The sequence below is a fragment of the Equus caballus genome, chromosome 3 (assembly GCF_041296265.1).
Source record: "Equus caballus isolate H_3958 breed thoroughbred chromosome 3, TB-T2T, whole genome shotgun sequence".
NCBI lineage: Eukaryota > Metazoa > Chordata > Mammalia > Perissodactyla > Equidae > Equus > Equus caballus.
The window spans coordinates 108843279-108860751 of NC_091686.1; the positions used below are offsets into that span (position 1 = coordinate 108843279).

The 17473-nt window shown below is 38.8% G+C and overlaps 1 protein-coding gene across 5 annotated transcripts in view; it reads left to right on the top strand.

Moving 5' to 3' along the window:
- Window positions 1-17473, top strand: part of KCNIP4 (potassium voltage-gated channel interacting protein 4) — a 1058683-nt gene that overhangs the window by 546284 nt on the left and 494926 nt on the right. Inside the window, exon 1 of one of the 5 annotated variants that reach the window (XM_023638707.2) lies at window positions 13379-13932. The exons of the other annotated variants lie outside the window; for them this stretch is intronic. Coding sequence (XP_023494475.1) covers window positions 13833-13932 — 100 coding nt within the window. The 5' untranslated portion in view covers window positions 13379-13832. Of the gene's footprint in view, window positions 1-13378; window positions 13933-17473 lie in introns of those variants that run through there. 5 annotated transcript variants of the gene reach the window in all.

The following is a 17473-nucleotide window of genomic DNA, read 5'->3' on the forward strand; positions in this document are numbered from 1 at the left end:
ATTTGAGTTTAATGGCAGCCAGAATTTAAAGGGAATTATCGAAAGCGGAGCTCCAAAATGTTTGAGCAAGGGAAGCATCATTGGAACCACCGCATTACTTTCTAACATGGCTTCTCTGAAGGGTGGAAGACCCATTTGCATACACAAATTCTGACAGTAAATATTCACGCATACACACTTTCTGTTCTTTGTAGTCATAATTTGTCACCTTATATATATATCATAGGAATGAATATTTTCTTATTTATCAGATTGTTGAAATTATCTAATTGTTTAAAAAAAGGTTGATGTAAATACTTATTTGCCTATTTCATTTTCTCTATGAATTTTATTGCATTTTTTTCCCGAAGGGAAGAGAATTATAGAAATATGATTTAAAGTGTTTTTTGGACACTGAGTTTAGCAAATATATTTTTCTGATTTTGTGTTAATTAACCAAAATGACTTATATGTTCATTAATCAAAATGTGTTGATGAACTTTGTGTTAAAATCACTAGGATTTAAAAATTATGAAAAAGGGACAGTTGGCACGTGAATTGAGAATCTGATCAAATCCAAGATATGAAAACAATTGGAAATACTTGATACCGCAGGCCAGATGCCAATTTTTTCTCTTGCTGATGACAAACAGCTCCATTCCACAAGGACACTAAACCACCTTTCCAGTGTCTCTTGACTGTCTGGCTATCCAAGAAGTGTGAAGGCCAGAGCAGCTCATAAGGGCAAATTGATGTCACCTGTGAGAATACCAGGTCAGGTAGTTTGGGTTCCTAAAGCAAGGGAATACATGAAACCCTAAGCCAGTTGTTCCCAGTGCAGAAGCTGGCTTCTGGAAAGTTGGTTTAATAATTTGTGAGGCTACATCGATCAGTGGGGTAGTGGCTAGTAAATTATTATTTTGACAAAATAAAGTTGGAGTTTAATAAAGTAAAAACTTAGAAAATAAGAAGAAAGGCACAATTCTGCACATTAGTGATTGTCTTAGAACCTCTGGATTGTCTTAGAATATTCTGGATTGTCTTAGAATCATTCTGGGTTTTTCCAGTTCAACTAGCTATTTTATTGGATGAGTTTCTATACTTGCTAACAAACTGGCTCTTAAAATATCTCCTTCTTCATGCATTAGTGTCATCAAGCATCAAGTTGCCAGGTTGTCAAGGGTCTCACTTTTCCTGCCCAGAAGTGATGAATGAAACTCTTTCACACCAAGGTGTTAGTGATTAATGTTTTCTGCCATTTAAGTTGTTTTCAGGGCACCTGGAATGCTTACTGTGAAAAACCAAAACATTGATGTTGGGATTCTAGGCTTGGTGACTCTTTGTTGGAGGGTTATGCATCTGGCATAAACCCTCCTTGTGCTCTCCAGATACCATGACATTAATTATTTCCTTCTTCCCTTCCTGCCTTCCATCCATCCTTCATTCGCTTCAGTATTTACTGATCAACTAATGCATTCTAGGCACGTGGATAAGTACTGAACGTAGAAAGACAATATATAATCCCTCCTCTCAAGGACTCCTAGTTACATAGAGGAGATAGTTATATCAACCAGTTTATAAATCATGAAGGCATCATAGTTAAGTACAAAGCAGAAAGAAGAAGGGGGTCAATCTTGTCTGTGGGGACTCATGAAAGACCCCACCTAAGTGAAAACATTTTAGCTGATTTTTGTTTTTTATTTTAACGATTGTCACCTATGCTAACATCTGTTGCCAATCTTTCTTTCTTCCTTTTCTCCTCCTTCTCCGCCTCCTCCTCCTCCTTCCTCTTCTCCCCAAAGCCCCTTGGTACATAGTTGTACATTCTAGTTGTCAGTGCCTCTGGTTGTATGTGGGATGCCACCTCAACATGACCCAATGAGCGGTGCCGTGTCTGCACCTGGGATCAAAACCGGTGAAATCCTGGGCCGCCAAAGTGGAATGCGCTAACCCAACCACTTGGCCACAGGCTGGCCCCTTAGCTGATTCTTAAATGATGGATAAGAATTTCTCAGAAGGAAAAGGAAGCAATTGGAGAAATTAACCTGGCATTTGGGCCACAGCAGTAGTTCAGTGTGACCTGAACACAGGGTGTGAAGACAGATTGTTAGGCCATGAGGCTGGAGAGCTCCTCAGAGAGTTGGGAGGGAGCTCGTCTTTCTCGCCGTGGTTTGGGGATTTCATTCCACGGTCAGGGAGATAATACTTAAAATGGAAGCCAGAGAATGACATGTTTCTATCACTCTACAGCAATGTAGACCGAGGGTAGGTAAAAAGGGGAAGAGAGGCTTAATAGAGTTTCAACAGCCACAGGTTGAGTGAATGCCGTATGCCAGACTTGGCGCTAGATTCTCCGAACACCTTGGGAATAAAGTAACCATAACACCCACCTCATTTTAATTATAATAACAGCATTTGTTTATTTTTCACTTGGTATTGTTCTGGGTGCTTCACTTATTTTAAGTATTTCAACTCAACAACAACTCTGAGATGTTATTACTATGTGTATTTTGTAGGCGAGGTAACTAAGGCTAAGAGGTGGTATCTGCCCAAAGCTATCTAGATAGTAATGTATCAGGTTAGGATTTGCGCGCAGGCAATGATTTCACTATGATCTACTGTAACGGGAGTAAAAGAGATATTCATGAGGTCAGCCATAATCATAGTGAGAACAGAGCTAGGCCACAGTTGCTATTGCAACAAGAAGCAGCAAAAAGAGTACAGGAATAGTCTACTCTGTACTGAAGGGAATCTGGAAGCTAAAGTGTTAGGGCCCCAACCATGCTCCTCCTTACTCTTTCCTAGGTCTTTCTGCTTGATCGATGGATGAAGCCATCCATCTACATTCAGTGGATGAAGCCAACTGGTCAATGTTCAGTCTAGTGCCAGAGTGGGCCATCAATTGTGGCTTTTTCTAGTAATTTTTCTCCTATTGCTGCCACAAGTGGCTGGTGGACAGCTTCCACTCCAGGACTTGAAATCTGTCTGTTGGCTCCTGTGCATTCAGTAGCCAAATACCCAGTAGCTCCATGCTGAGCCTCTTCCCCAATTTAGTTTGAAAAAAATTATGAAATAAAAATTGGCCTTCAGCCTCCTATAACCACATGAAACCTGGCATGTTACTTGGCAGTTATAGCAGAAGTACACTGTGAAGGCAGAATTTTAAGATGGCCCCAAAATTCCACATCCTGGTGTACACACCCTGTAAAATCTCTTTCACTTGAATATGAGTAGGACTTGTGACTATGATAGGATATCATTACCAAATTATGGTACTATATGTGACAGAAGTGATTTTGCAGGTGTAATAAAGGTCCCTAATCAGTTGACTTTGAGTTCTTCAAAAGGAAGACTATTCTGGATGAGCCTGACCTAATCAAGTTATCTCTGAAAACAGGTCAGAGAGATCTGAAACATAAGAGAGATTTTCCTGCTGGCATTGACGAAACTAACCACCGTATTGTAGAGAGGGCAAGGCACCAAGAGTGACTTCTAGGAACTAAGAGTGGTACCTGTCCAATAGCTAGCAAGAAAATAGGGAGCTCAGTCATACAAGCACAAGGAAATGAATTCTGTGAACAGTGAGTAATCTCAGAAGACCCAGAGCTTCAGATATGGTCATAACCTTGGCCTACACTTTAAGCCAGAGTAGAGGACCCAGCTAACCCATAAGCAGACTCTTCATCCACAGAAACTGGAACAATAAATTTGTGTTGTTCTAAGTAACTCAGTTTGCGATAATTTGCTACACAGCAGTAGAAAAGTACTGCATCTCCTAATGCCACAGTTCAGAGAGGTGCCATCCTCAGTTATCATACCAGCAGGTCATGCTTGACTGCCTTGTTTTGATGACTCTCTAAAAGAGTATTAGCCTGTTCATGGCTCTATACATAAGTAAAATTTAACAAAGCATGCCCTCAATTATCTATACAAATTAATCTTTAACTCTTTGAGGCTACTTTGTGTTATTGAATGAGTTACATTTCTATTGTGTTCATGAAATTTTTTTTTCAGTGTGGGCCTACTAGTGGCAAGTCTTCTGTGGGTATTTTACATAAAACATAAGGTTAATTATTATGCAAAATTTGATTCTAGCTTGATGTAAATATCACGGCTATTATACTAGAAATATTCCTGTTGAAAAGCAAGGTTATTAAAAAGTGATTAAGTTAGACTTGTTAGTAATTAAACTACAACATATAAGTAGCATGAATAATTGTCAAGGGGATTGTTGTGTATTACTTTTCACATTTTGTATTTCGTTGGTGCAATAAAATAAAAGAATAAACAATTTTTTATACTCTATTACAGTGAGGAGGTACAACATGCTAACTGTAACGAGGAATAATTTGTTGGAAGGAACAATATTTGGAATGAAATCTGGCTAAATATATATCTACAGCTAAGATCTCCATTAAGCAGGACTAAAATCTGTAGAAATTGCCCTGGGTTTAATGATCACATAAATAATCTTGTTTCAATTATTTGAGTCTTACATGAGTTCATAATAAATGAATTATGCATCAGACAACTTGGTGTCTTTTGTTACTTTTATAGTATTGATTTAGATAAAGATTATCCCTGGCAGAGTAATGGGAAAGGGCTCCACGTGGCTGCTGTTTTGTTTTTTATTAGATCTAAAACTGAAATATGTACTTTATCTAAATCAGCTTCACACTTCTGAACATTGGCATCCATCAATTGCTATTTATTTCACTTTGCGTGGTTATTAAGATGGCTGCATATGAGTGTTGTTCCTCTCTTAAGTGACTACATTTGGAGCTAAAAGGAGGTTGCTCCAGGGATAGATTCAAGATGGGAGCTAGGATATATAGCAATTCTGAGAGGCATGGAATGGTTCACAGTCCTATCTCCATTTAAGTTTGCATCTGAAGCTCCCTGGAGAAAGAAAGTTGTGATGAATACAGAGAATGAATCATCAAAAAATACTTTGACAACATGGAATGGAAACTTGTATCTATTCACTGATGATTTAAAAATATCTCACTTCTAGTAGAGGAAAAAACTTTCTAGAGAAGTTTGTGGAACTGATGGAGCCCCTGTCTATTCTTAACCACATGGAGTTTGTAAAATGTGCGACTCTCGGCTGGCTTTTAATAGGCTGGGGAAATGTCTCCCTGGAGGCTGTGCTACTTACATGGTTGGGAGTGAACAGATTAATGCAGTGTTTCTCGTGGTGTGGTCCAGAGAAGTCGTGCATTAGAATTACTGGAATGTTTGATAAAAAATGGAGATTCGTGGGCTCTGCCCAAGATCTGCTAAGTCAGAATCTCTGAGGATGAGGGTTCATTTTTAAGATCTCTCGGTAATTTTGATGCACACTAAATTTTGAGCACCACTACTTAATATATACGTATAGCAGTTTTCTGTTCTCTCTTGCCACTGCTGGATAATATTGCTACTATTTACAATTCCCCTATTTATCTTTAACTCTGTGAGGATGCACTAAAGTACAGTTTCAAAGTGTTTCTGAGTTACTGCCTATTGTTCCTCCATTTAGCCACCTTCACCTGCTGAATAGATTGCCTTTGCTCTTCATCCTGAGGACAAGGTTGCCAGGTGAAGCCTGGTATAGTGTTGCTCTCTCACTATTGGGAGTCTTGGCTAGTCGGGGAAGGTTGAGTGTGATGAATAGAAGGGGTTGATGAGACTGATGGAGCAATGCAATATGTCCTTGAAGGTGAATTTCCTCGGCAGATAACATGACTCCTTGAAAATCCAGTTGAACCTGAGTAGAGTCTGTAGTCTGATGCTACATTAACAAACACCTCATTGTATCTGCTCATCCTTTGGAGTGACTAAAGTGTTCTCAAAACCCAGTGTCCAGGAATGTTATTTCAATGCTATTCCCATTTTTTCCTTTGCAACGGGGATACCTAGATTTTCCGTTTCTCTTAAGAAGTGCAATTGAAAAGCCAAGTCGTTATAAATGTATAAATTCGTCTTATATTACCTGTGGTGAAGATGGTAGTAAACTTGCTGGGTATATGTGAGCAATGTTTTTCCTTTAGAATCTCAACTCAGTTGAAGATACACTATTCTTTCTTATCCACATGGTGGCCGGGAATCATAGTAGTATTAGCTCATTGAATTGTTCTGTGGATTTATTGAGATAATCCATGTAAAGCAATTAGACCAGTACTTGATGTGTAGCAAGGGCTCAATAAGTAATAACAATAATAGCTACCATTTATTGAGTGTTTACAATGTGACAGTCTCTGTTCTAAGTGCTTTGCATGAATCATTTCAGCAACTTGCCCAAAGCCATGAAGCTGTAAAGCAGCAGATTGGGGATTTGAACCCAATCAGGCTTCTCCCCTCTGCATTATCCTGCCACTTTCATAACTGTGAGTCATTATTTCTTCACATTATTATTGAAATAAATTTCTCATTTGATACCTTGATGCTTAGTTTTATTTCAGTTCTTTTTGAAGGGCCTTCTATCCTCCGTATTCACTCAATCACAGGATTTAGCCAGGCTTCCCTTGGATTGAGTAACTGCCAAAGCAGGGGGATGAGTTAGAGGCAGGCAACTGATGCTCATTTCATGTGACACAATGGGAGATGGCCTGAAAAATGAGAGGAAGAAACTTTGTGGAAGCATCGGGGCAAGTGATATAGCTGGCTTTGACTGTTTTCCAGGCTCTGGGTGAATTCTATGGCAAGATTAGTCTTATTCCCCATTGGGCATATAAGGAAGACTGCCCTTGCTATGAAAAAAAAAAATTGCCACCTACTATCAATATGGTACAAGGCCAATGCAATAAAGTTGACCTTGGTTCTGTTCTTCTACCTCCACTGCCACTCAAGCCTAAGTGGGGTCTCCCTCCTCTCATGATATTTTCCATATTTCCTTAAAAACTTTCACCAGAGCCTGCCTTGGATGGAAGTTGTTTGCAATTGCATCTAAAACACAGTCTGATCATGATCTCTGGAGTCAGACCTGGGTTAAAATCCTTGGTTGAATATTTCCTGGTGTAATCTACTGAGCCCTCTGTTCCTCAATTTCCCCTTATAAAATGGAGATGATAATGGCACCTAACTCATAGGGTTCATGTGAGGATGCAGTGAAAGAATCCATATAAAGTATTTAGTTCACTAGTCTATCAGATAGTGATTAGCCTAAAAATACCAGCTATTATCATCTAAATTTTGTTTTAATAGATTTTAAGCTTTTCAAAGCCTGGTGATAGGATTTTTATTACCCTTACCACCTTGTATAGAACCTGAACCATAAATTTAACAAGTGAATATATGATGAATAATCAGAAATAAGTGGAATGAAGTTCAGTTTTTGACCAATTAATTGAGGCTCTGAGACTAGGGTATGAAGAGGTCTCCCACCACCCATCGCATTTAATACTATCCCCAATCTGGTACCAAAAAGACGCAAATAACCAGAACCTCTTCCTTCCATGCCTCAGTTCATCAAAGGACAGCCTCATCTTTCATTTTGGAAGGAAACATTGGTTTCCTTTCAAAAGCCATATTGCTGAAAACGAAGCAGAAATGGGTACATTCCTGCCAGTAATCTGGTAATTTTGAATAAACTGCACTTTAGGGATATGCTCCGAAGCGCAAGAGTAAGGGGACCTCTAATTAAATGTGTTCACTTTTCTGGGAACAGGCCAAGGAAATCTTCATGTGGCAGCAGAGCTGAGTGAAGGATTCCCCAAAGTAGATTTGTGGAACCTTCTTTTGAACTGTGAGACCAGGATCTCCCTCTGACCCCCCTCGGTAGTTTCTTGAGAGTACGCCACGTAGTAGCTTTTGACAAACTATCATAACAGCATCCTTTTCTCTCACCACTACTTCGTGCTCATCCCTTCCCGCCCCCACCCCACCCCCAGGGCAGGGGCACAGAACTTTCCTGTGTCTAAAATCACGTCAATCCACAAAGAGCAAATAGTCTTTTAAAAAGTCATAATAAAGTGTTTCAGTGACGTTTGTATGTTATTTCGCTGACATTTGTATGTTAGTGAAGGAAAGCGTTTATCAAGTGCTTGGTGTATTCCGGTCACTGTCAAGTCCTTTGCATGGGAAGTGTCCTGGCAGTCAGTGTACAGCTCTCTCCTGGACTGGCTTCTGATGCTTTGGGACCCAGAGTAACGCACTAACTCTTTCCAAGCCTCCATTGTTTCATCTGTAAGATGAGAATGAAAATCTTTATCTATTCAAAGAGTGGTCATAAGGACGGGACGGTCCACGTATTTAGCCCAGAGCTTGGCAAAGTATGTAGTACTCAGAGCCTAGTTTCATTTACAAATATTATTATACCTAATCCTCACAACACCCCCATGTAAGTGTATTGGCCTCATTTTGAAGACCAGCAAACTGAGGTCTAGAGAGTTTAAGTAACTTGAACGAGGTCAAATATCTGGAGTCAATGCCCAAGTCTCTTCTTTCTACTGGACATTCTAGTATTTCTCTTTTGAAAGGGAATGCCAGGCTCTCTAGGAAGAAAAGATACTGGCTTAATGTTTCAATTAAGTCCAAGTTGTGACTTGAGGCTAAGAGTTATGGAGAAAGCCACTTTACCTATTTATGCTGCAATATTCTTTCAGCTGGAAATCAAAGAATGGGAGTGGGTGCTATCCCAGGTACTTCTCACCCTCCACTCCTATGGTGTTTAGGTGTTTTGGGCAGGAAGACCTTCTCTGATGCCTTCCTTTTATCACTTTCCTTGGTCATGTCAGCAGGAACCATAAATCACTCACATTAAACACTGAGAAAAGAACACAGCCAAGATGTTCCAGTGTGCAGTGCTCATGGCTCACCTTAGAGAGAGGCAACAGAAATACTCTCTTCTGTGGGTGACTTCCTCTGAGTGGTCCCTCTGAAGAGAGTGTGTGGAAACCTCACAAGGGTCCATAGGCAGCCTTGGCGCTCTAGATAACAGAGAATTATGTCCTGGCAGATCAGTGAGAGAGCAAGTGGCTGTTTATGGAAGATGAGAGTATCAGTCACATTATTCATTCAATAGTTAGTCCCTACTTCTTCTGTGCCAGGCACTATTCTAAGTTCAGGGCTATCCCAGTGAACAAGGCAGGAATATAAATTGGTACAGCCATTATAGAAAACAGTATAAAGACTTTTCAAAAAATTAAAAATAGAATTGCCATATAGTTCAGCAATCCTTCTTCTGGGTATTTGTCCAAAGGAAATAAAGCCAATACTTTGAAGAGATACCTGTATTCCCATGTTCATTGCAGCAATATTCACAATAGCCAAGATATGGAAACAGCGTAAGTGTCTGTTGATGGCTGAGTGAATAAAGAATATGTGGTACACTCACGTGCACACACACACATACACAATGGAGTATTATTCAGCAGTAAAAAAGAAGGCAATCCTGCCATTTGTGACAACATGGAGGAAGCTAAAGGACATTATACTAAGTGAAATAAGCCTGAAAGAAAGAAAAATACTGCATCATCTCACTTATATGTGGAATCTATGAAACTTGAATTTATAGAAGCAGAGAGTAGAACAGTGGTTACCAGAAGCAGGGACAAAAATCTCTGCCCTCATAGGCAGGAAGTTATATTCTAGCAGGCAGAGATATTAGATAATCGAGTAAACAAATATCCGTGTCAAGTAGTGACAATGCTTTGGAGGAAAATAACACTTGTTCAGACAATAGTGACTCCAGGATCAGGGGAAGGGGTTCTGCTCCATATTGTTCAGTTAGCAAGGGCTTCACTGTGACAGGGCCTTTGGAGCCAAGATGTAAATAAAGTCACTTATTCATGGAATGATCTTGGGATAAGCATTCCAATAGAGGGAACAGCAAGGGCAAAGGCCTGAGCTTATGAGGAAAACAATCTGAAAGGAAACCCCACAGGCCCTGAGAAGAACAATTCCGCTCCGTGGGAACCATAACTGTAACATCCAGATGGAGTGGAAAGACCCTCTCTGACACTTCTCACTAGCTCCTTGCCTGGACACTTTTCTCAGCCCAAGAACATCAACCTTATCTTATTTTATTTTAATAAAAATTGTATATATTTAAAGTGGACAATATGATGTTTTTGATATACATATAAGTAGTGAAACGATTACTACAGTGAAGCTAATTAACATATCCATATCCTCACAGTTACCTTTTTTTTTGTAGTGAGAGCACCAGAAATCTACTGTCTTAGCAAATTTCGAGTCTACAGTAAAGTATTATTGCTATACGTTAAACGTCTGGAACTTATCCTATATAACTGCAATTTTGTACCCTTTGACCAACATCTCCCCATTCACCCTATCTCCCTGCCCCTGGTAACCACTCTTCTTTCTTCAACTATGAATTTGACTTTTTTAGGGTCCACTTTTAAGTGAGATCATGCAGTATTTTTCTTTCTGCTTCTGGCTTATTTCACTTAGCGTAGTGTCCTCCATGTCCATCCATATTGTCACAAATAGCAAAATTACCTTCCTTTTTAAGAATACTATTCTGGGGGGGAGGGCTGTGTGTTTGTACGTGTATCACAATTTCTTTATCCATTCATCCATCAACAGACATGTAGGTGGCTTCCATATCTTGCCTATTGCAAATAGTGCAATGAACATGAGACTGCAGGTATCTCTTCAAAGTATGATTTCATTTCCTTTGGATATATACTCAGAAGAGGGATTATTCAATTACGTGGTAATTCTATTTTTAATTTTTTAGCGACCTGCATACTGTTTTCTACAACAGCAGTGACAATTTACATTCCCACTAACAGTGTGCTAGGGTTCCCTCTTTTCCACATCCTTCCCAATCCTTATTATCGTTTACCTTTTTGATAATAGCCATCCTAACAGGTGTGAGGTGACATCTCATTATAGTTTTGATTTGCATTTCCCTGATGATTAGTGCTGCCGAGCACCTTCTCACATACCTGTTGGCCATTTGTATATCTTCTTTGGAAAAATGTCTATTCAGGTCCTTTGCTCATTTCTCAATCAAATTTTTTTTCTTGCTATAGAGTTGTATGATTTCCTCATATATTGTGAATATTAATCTCTTCTCAGATATATGATTCGCAAATATTTTCTCCCAATCCGTAGATTACTTTTCATTTTGTTGATTGTTTCCTTTGCTGTGCAGAAGTGTTTTGGTTTGATATAGTCCCGCTTGTCTATTTTTGCTTTCATTGCCGAGACATCAACTTAACTGTGAACACAAGGATGCAAACATTGATGTTCATTCGTATGGTTAACTGAAGGGCTCCACTGAGTTCCCTTGGGTAGAAAAACATAGAAAAATCCCCTCTGGAGACCAGAGATGACGTGTGTTTAAGTAACAATAATCCTGTCAACGAGCAGGAAGGAAGATCCATGAATTCAATTAACTACTAGTTTGGAAACTTTTCATGTTCCAAAGTTGTTGGGGTTAATGGAGTAATTAGAATGTCACAAACAGTTTGGGAGGATCAGTTTGTCTGTAATCTTCATTTCTTGTCTGATAAGTACTTCTGCCAAAGTTTGGATTTTTAATTCATTTAAAGGTACGTGCAATAATGGGATGAATTAATAGACTTTGAGTTCAACAAACCAGAGTTTGAATCTTGGTCCCATTAGTCACCAGCAGCATGACCTTGAGCCTGCTATTTAAACTCTCTGAGGCTTAGTGTTTCCTCTGTAAATCTTATCTAATGATACCTATTTTCAGAGTGGCTAAAAGGGAAAAGCAATATATAGAAAGCATCTGGCATGTGGTAATTACATAATTAATGATGACAATTATTATCCAACAAGCATTATAGCATTCATCTATGAAGTATGATGGGCACTCCATGGAGGCATTGTGGGGGGGTGTAAAGATAATGAAGGCGTGATTTCTGTCCTCTAAAAGCTTACCCTTAAGTTGCAAAGATGTGTATGCAAGTGGCTAAAATATAATGTATCATAAGAGGAAAACATACTATAAAAACACAAAAAGGGAAAACTTTCCTCTAATTCTGGTTGGGAAATTTCATGGAAGAGTTTTAGGAACTTGACAGGCAGAGATGGTGTAGAAAGGTTTTTCCAAATAGAGTGATTTGAACAAAGGCCTGGAGATGGAGGAGCGCAGAATGAGTTTGGGCAAAGGAAGCTGAGCTGTCAGGTAGAACTGATGGACAGAAGTAGGGCCAATGAGGTACCATCCTCAAGCTGGTACCAGATCCTAGGGAGACTGGGATGCAGTTCAAAGGAGTTTGGACCTTATTCAGTAGGCAAACAGGGAGCCATGGAAGGTTTTTGATCAAAGGAATAATAAGATGAGGCTACAACTCAGAGTAATTACTCTGGCAACCCTGCATCGTAAGCATAAAGCATGGAAAGACTTGTGATAAAAACAAGGGCTAGTAGTGATTGAGCACTGTGTTCTAAATGTGTTGCTCATTAACTCCCTCAACAGTACAATGAGCTAAGTGCTATTATCATCCCCCTTTTTACAGATGAGGACATTAAGACATGGAGGTGTTAAGTAACTTACCCAAAGTCACACAGCTAGTAAGAGATCCTAGACCTGAATGCAGGCACTCTGACTCTGGAGTCCATACTCTGCACTATGTTGCCTCAAAAGCCAACCAACATTTAGGGATGCCTGCCTTCCGCCTGCTCGGCCCTGGCCTGATCTTTCTTGCTCTCTCTTGATCCTCAGTTTGTTCATCTGTGAAGCGGGAGACTTGAGTTGACTTTCTGAGATGCTTTCTAGCTCTTGATTTTTAAAATTCTGTATTTAATGTGGGCTTGATCTATTAGGTCAGTAATGGAGGAAACGAAAACATGAAATGGTTGTGCAAGAAAGAGAAATACATTCCAAGCAAGTATTATTTTTGATGTATTTATTTATTTTCTTCTCAAATTTTCTCTGCCTCCAAATTTACTTAAATCAGTTCTTATGAAAGCAAGAGATGGAGGTACACATTGAAAAAAATGAAAGTATAAATTTTCGTGTATTGAATAGCAATGAGCTAATGCATAAGGTAACTGCTAAACTCTAAAATTTGTAACTATTAAGAATATTTATTAGGTTAGCAGACCCATGCTTTGAAACGGTATGATAGTTACTACTCAAACCCGAATATTAGTTCACAATGACTCAGATGGAGCCCTAGGATAAGGCAACTCATTGAAAAGGAGTGAGTCAATATTGATCCAGTCCCTTAAGCCTCATTTCTCTCTGTGCTCAGCTAGTTGGTACAAAACACACGCTTTGCTTTTCCTGAGTAGTAAACAATGTCTCCGAAGCAGCTGAATGCAAGCTGTCACTCCGCCTCTTGGCATTTTCAGGTTTTTCTTATTTCAGGATGCGGAGCTCTGGTCCCTGTCTGCAGCGGGAGTTCAGCCCTTGGTTAGTTTCCGTTTCCAAGGCAACTGACCAGCCCAACAAAGCCACTGGCGGCGCGGCGCCGGTGCGCTGGTCCCGGGGCCACCGAGCCATCACTGCCGCGCGTCATGCTTCCTCGGGACCTTCCTGGTGACCTCTCGGGTCTTCGAGAGATCTGCGGGTTACTTCATGCGTGGCTCTCTCTCTGTGTAAGAGTGATAACGAGGAAGCTGATAATTCCGTCAGGCCCGACTTTATCCGGCTGCCACTTCTGGCCTCTGCTACAGTAGACAGGACGAATGCGTTTTCTCTCATTCACGCCCTTTCTCTCAGCCTCTCCATCTCGCTCACTTCCCTTCTCTCTCTCTCTCCCTCTCCCTCTCTCTCTCTCTCTCTCTCTTTTTCTCTCTCTCTCTCAAGCTCTCCTCCTCCCGTTCTCCTCTGACAGTAGCCTTCTTAATGTAGTTTAATGGCTTTACAAAGACAGCCAGGCAGCCGAGCACTTCTCAGTGGCTGTGGTCGGACCATGACCTAGCTGACCATGAACTTGGAAGGGCTTGAAATGATAGCAGTTCTGATCGTCATTGTGCTTTTTGTTAAATTATTGGAACAGTTTGGGCTGATTGAAGCAGGTTTAGAAGGTAAGGGAGTGCTTTTTAGTGACTTCTAAAAATTCTCTGTTTTGCAATAAAAATTTCTTAAGCGAATGTAAGAGGCACCTGAAATGAGATCAGAGAAATGTTACTCTGGGGTGGACATGAAGAGAGGCAGGTTTTTCAGGGTAGGATTAATAAAATAAACTTTTTTGTAAGTTTCAGTAATGTTTTCACAGCAACAGAACGTTAAAACTATGAGAAACACTTTGAATCAAAATGTTAGAAGCAAAACTGAGGAAATTTAAGGTTTATAATTGATATGTCTGCTTATGTTAAGAGCATTTAGTCCATATTGATGTTAGATTGTTTTACCTAATAGCCCCTTTTTTATTGTATCAGCAAATTTTATTTGGATATATTGGGTATGGATATATTGTGAGGTCCACTTCTTGCTATGTGATTGCATTCATCAAATGGAAATGCATATACATTTATCATAATTTCTTATGGTTTAAGATTGGAGCCTAAGGACGACAAGCTTTTTATAAGGTTGTGCTGAGAAATATTTGTAGTATTACCTGTTTTACATTCCAACGGAGAATCTGAGACTGAGTCCCCAAATCATGACAGATCTTAACATAGATCCCAAATAGCCAATTGTTTTCCAAGTGTTGCTGTTTACGTTCATCAGAGGCTCATTCTCCAATCCTCCTTAGCAGTCATCTCTTTCTTTAAAAAATAAGGTGTGTTCTTGCCCATATCTTTTCCTGAATTAAATGTTTCTTTGAGAATCTGAGTAAATTTGGATTATTATTTTCTTACGGCTCAGAACACTTTGGAGAGCCTGTTTGCATACAGCCGGTTATTGTTTCTCTAAAGTTATCAGAGCAATTTTTGAAAGCATCCCTAGGTGGTAATTGACACAGTTATGCTTTGATATTCTTCTGGCTTCAAATTTTAAACTTGAGTAAAAATGCAAATGTGTTATAAATGTGTTTACATCCACAACCAATCCAGTCCTCTGGACAATGACTGCCACATGTGACATAAATAAGATTGCATTTACAAATAGCAAACATCAAATTACAGTAAGTGTGTCACTCTGATGTAGGTTATCAGAAACCTACATTTGTAACTCATCGTGGGCTGGGGGGATGGTGGAAAGCAAGGTTTGTTACAGTGATTTTAAAGTTTGCAGAATGCTTTTGGCTGCCCTTTGTGATGGAAACGTGTACTTCTAAAAAGATGATAAATTCTAAATTCTGGAAGTGGTGACTGCTCTTTATAATTGTCTTTATCTTGTGCGTTGTCATGAAACCAATAACTTGGTTTGGCTTCTCTATTCATTAGTAAGAGTGATTTTACCTGGCAAATGTGACCCTCCCCTGCCCCCATTTTATTGCCCTGGTTTTTATTGTCTCTGAGACTGACAGTTACATGGAGTACCGTTGATACTCTTAGCATGTTGAAGGACTTGTTTTCCCTGATTTCATGGATGATGTGTGGTCATTCTGAAAACTCTTTCGTTGAGGGCTTTCTCTCTGGATTTGTGATGAAACCTGTTCTGTACTGGTTTTATTTCACAAGCACGAATGTTCACTCTCCCAGATGAGAACTTGTGTTTCCTTCTTCTAAGGGCTGCTAACCTTTGTGAAACTATTATTTTCCCTTTTCCTTATTACTTATATTCAAAACTGTGCTGATTTGTCTGAACAGTTTCTTTCTTGTATTTTCTACTTTACAATATCAGCATTTTCCAGGCCAACATTGTAATAATACTATGGAGATAATGTACTCTCTCATAAACTTCAATATAGATCCATATCTGATTCCCAATGTTTTCTGCAAGTATTTTTAAATGGTAAAATATTGATAACCATGTTAAGGAGGAATTATATTTAATGTGTAAAAGTTGATAGAGACAGAGCAATAGTGCTTTCATTCTGAAGTTTGTGTAAGACTTATCTTCAGAGTGAATGCTAGAGTCAGAAAACCTTCAAAACAAGGTTTAAGTTAGTTGCGTTCTTTGCTTACTGGAGATTAATAGACTGAAATGTTATATGTCATTGTATATAGTTTGAATATGTAGTTCAGAATGTGCACACTCTAAAGTTACAGACTAATTTTAATTAATTAAAAAGATAAGCAACATTTCATATCAAAATAGCATCTTCATAGATTCCTTGAAGCTTTCTTAAAAACAAACACTGATGCTCATTTCATTCAGATTTATTTTCACATAGGAGCTCCCCTCTACCCCCATCATTTTACATATCTCAGTTGGGGATAACGATTACTTTCACCTTATTTCTGTCTGCTCAAGTGTCCTAGTAAAGAAATTTGAGTCTTAAGGAGAAAAACTGAACCTAGGTTAAAATCCTATGAGGATGACTTTGAATTTTTTTACTGAACAATTAAACATTTTTATCCAAACTTGTAACTGTTTTACACTGTAGTCATCATTCAGAATGTAGTTTTTCTTTTTGTATTACTGTAGATGCAATATGCATTATGTTCTCAAGGGCATTTATAATGCTATGTTTGCATAATGTAGTAATTATCTTGTCTTAAATATGTATAGAATAAATGTACTTCAAAATAAATTGGTAACATTAAAGGCTGAAATATTTGCATTTGCTTATCTTTGAGTAATTTGAGCTTCTATTCTTTGCAGAAGATTGGGGGCTGGGTCCTGGAGTCCTGGGTCTTTCTGTTCTAGTCTATGTATGATATGCATAAAAACATAACACTACATATAGATCCATGGCATATATTTAAAAATGAAAAGAGTTGCATTTATCAGGTGACATTCTTTAAAATGAGAAGATAGAATAATGGTAAAAGTACAGATTCTTACCCCTCCTGTGCCACTATTTTGTTTTCTAACCTTGAATAAGCCACTCTACCTCTTTGGTTGTCTAAAATGAGAAAACTGGATTTGATAATCTCCATGGAAGTTTCCATTTCAAAATTTCTATGAGTTTATCAGGTGATTAAAATTTGATCATTTATATAACACATATTCTTCCTTGTGATATAGGTATCAATGGCCTAGTTTGGAATTGATATGCAGTGCAGCTCTTAGACTAATCTTTCCTCTTCTTCCATAGTGGGATAATTCATCATACCTCAGGGAGATTTTCATTGTATTTCAGGAGAATAGAAAATGTCCTTTCCTGTAGCTCTAGAATTTGACATTCAGAGCTGCTATTTTAGGCATCCTTGTGATATAGTTTCTCAAAACTTACGTGGACTTCCAATAACAAATAAGCACATTGTGTTAAAATTTATTAACATTTTGAAGTTCAGTTGTCTTTGTATTTTGGTGCGATTTTTTTCTGTAATTCAGTTAAACTTCTATAAGTTTTCTTTCTAAGGAAAGTAATCTTAATATCAGGTCAGTATGCATGCAAATAATAGTTTTAACTTGAGCAAAGTTTTGAGGATAATGCACAATGCTAGTGTTTTGAATTAATAGGCTCTTTCTACTTGGTGAGGAGTTTAGGAAACTCCAGAGTTATGCTCACAGTAAATTGCCTCTTTTCTAGCTATAAAAATGAAAGTGGTTTTCTGTTAACGCATTCCA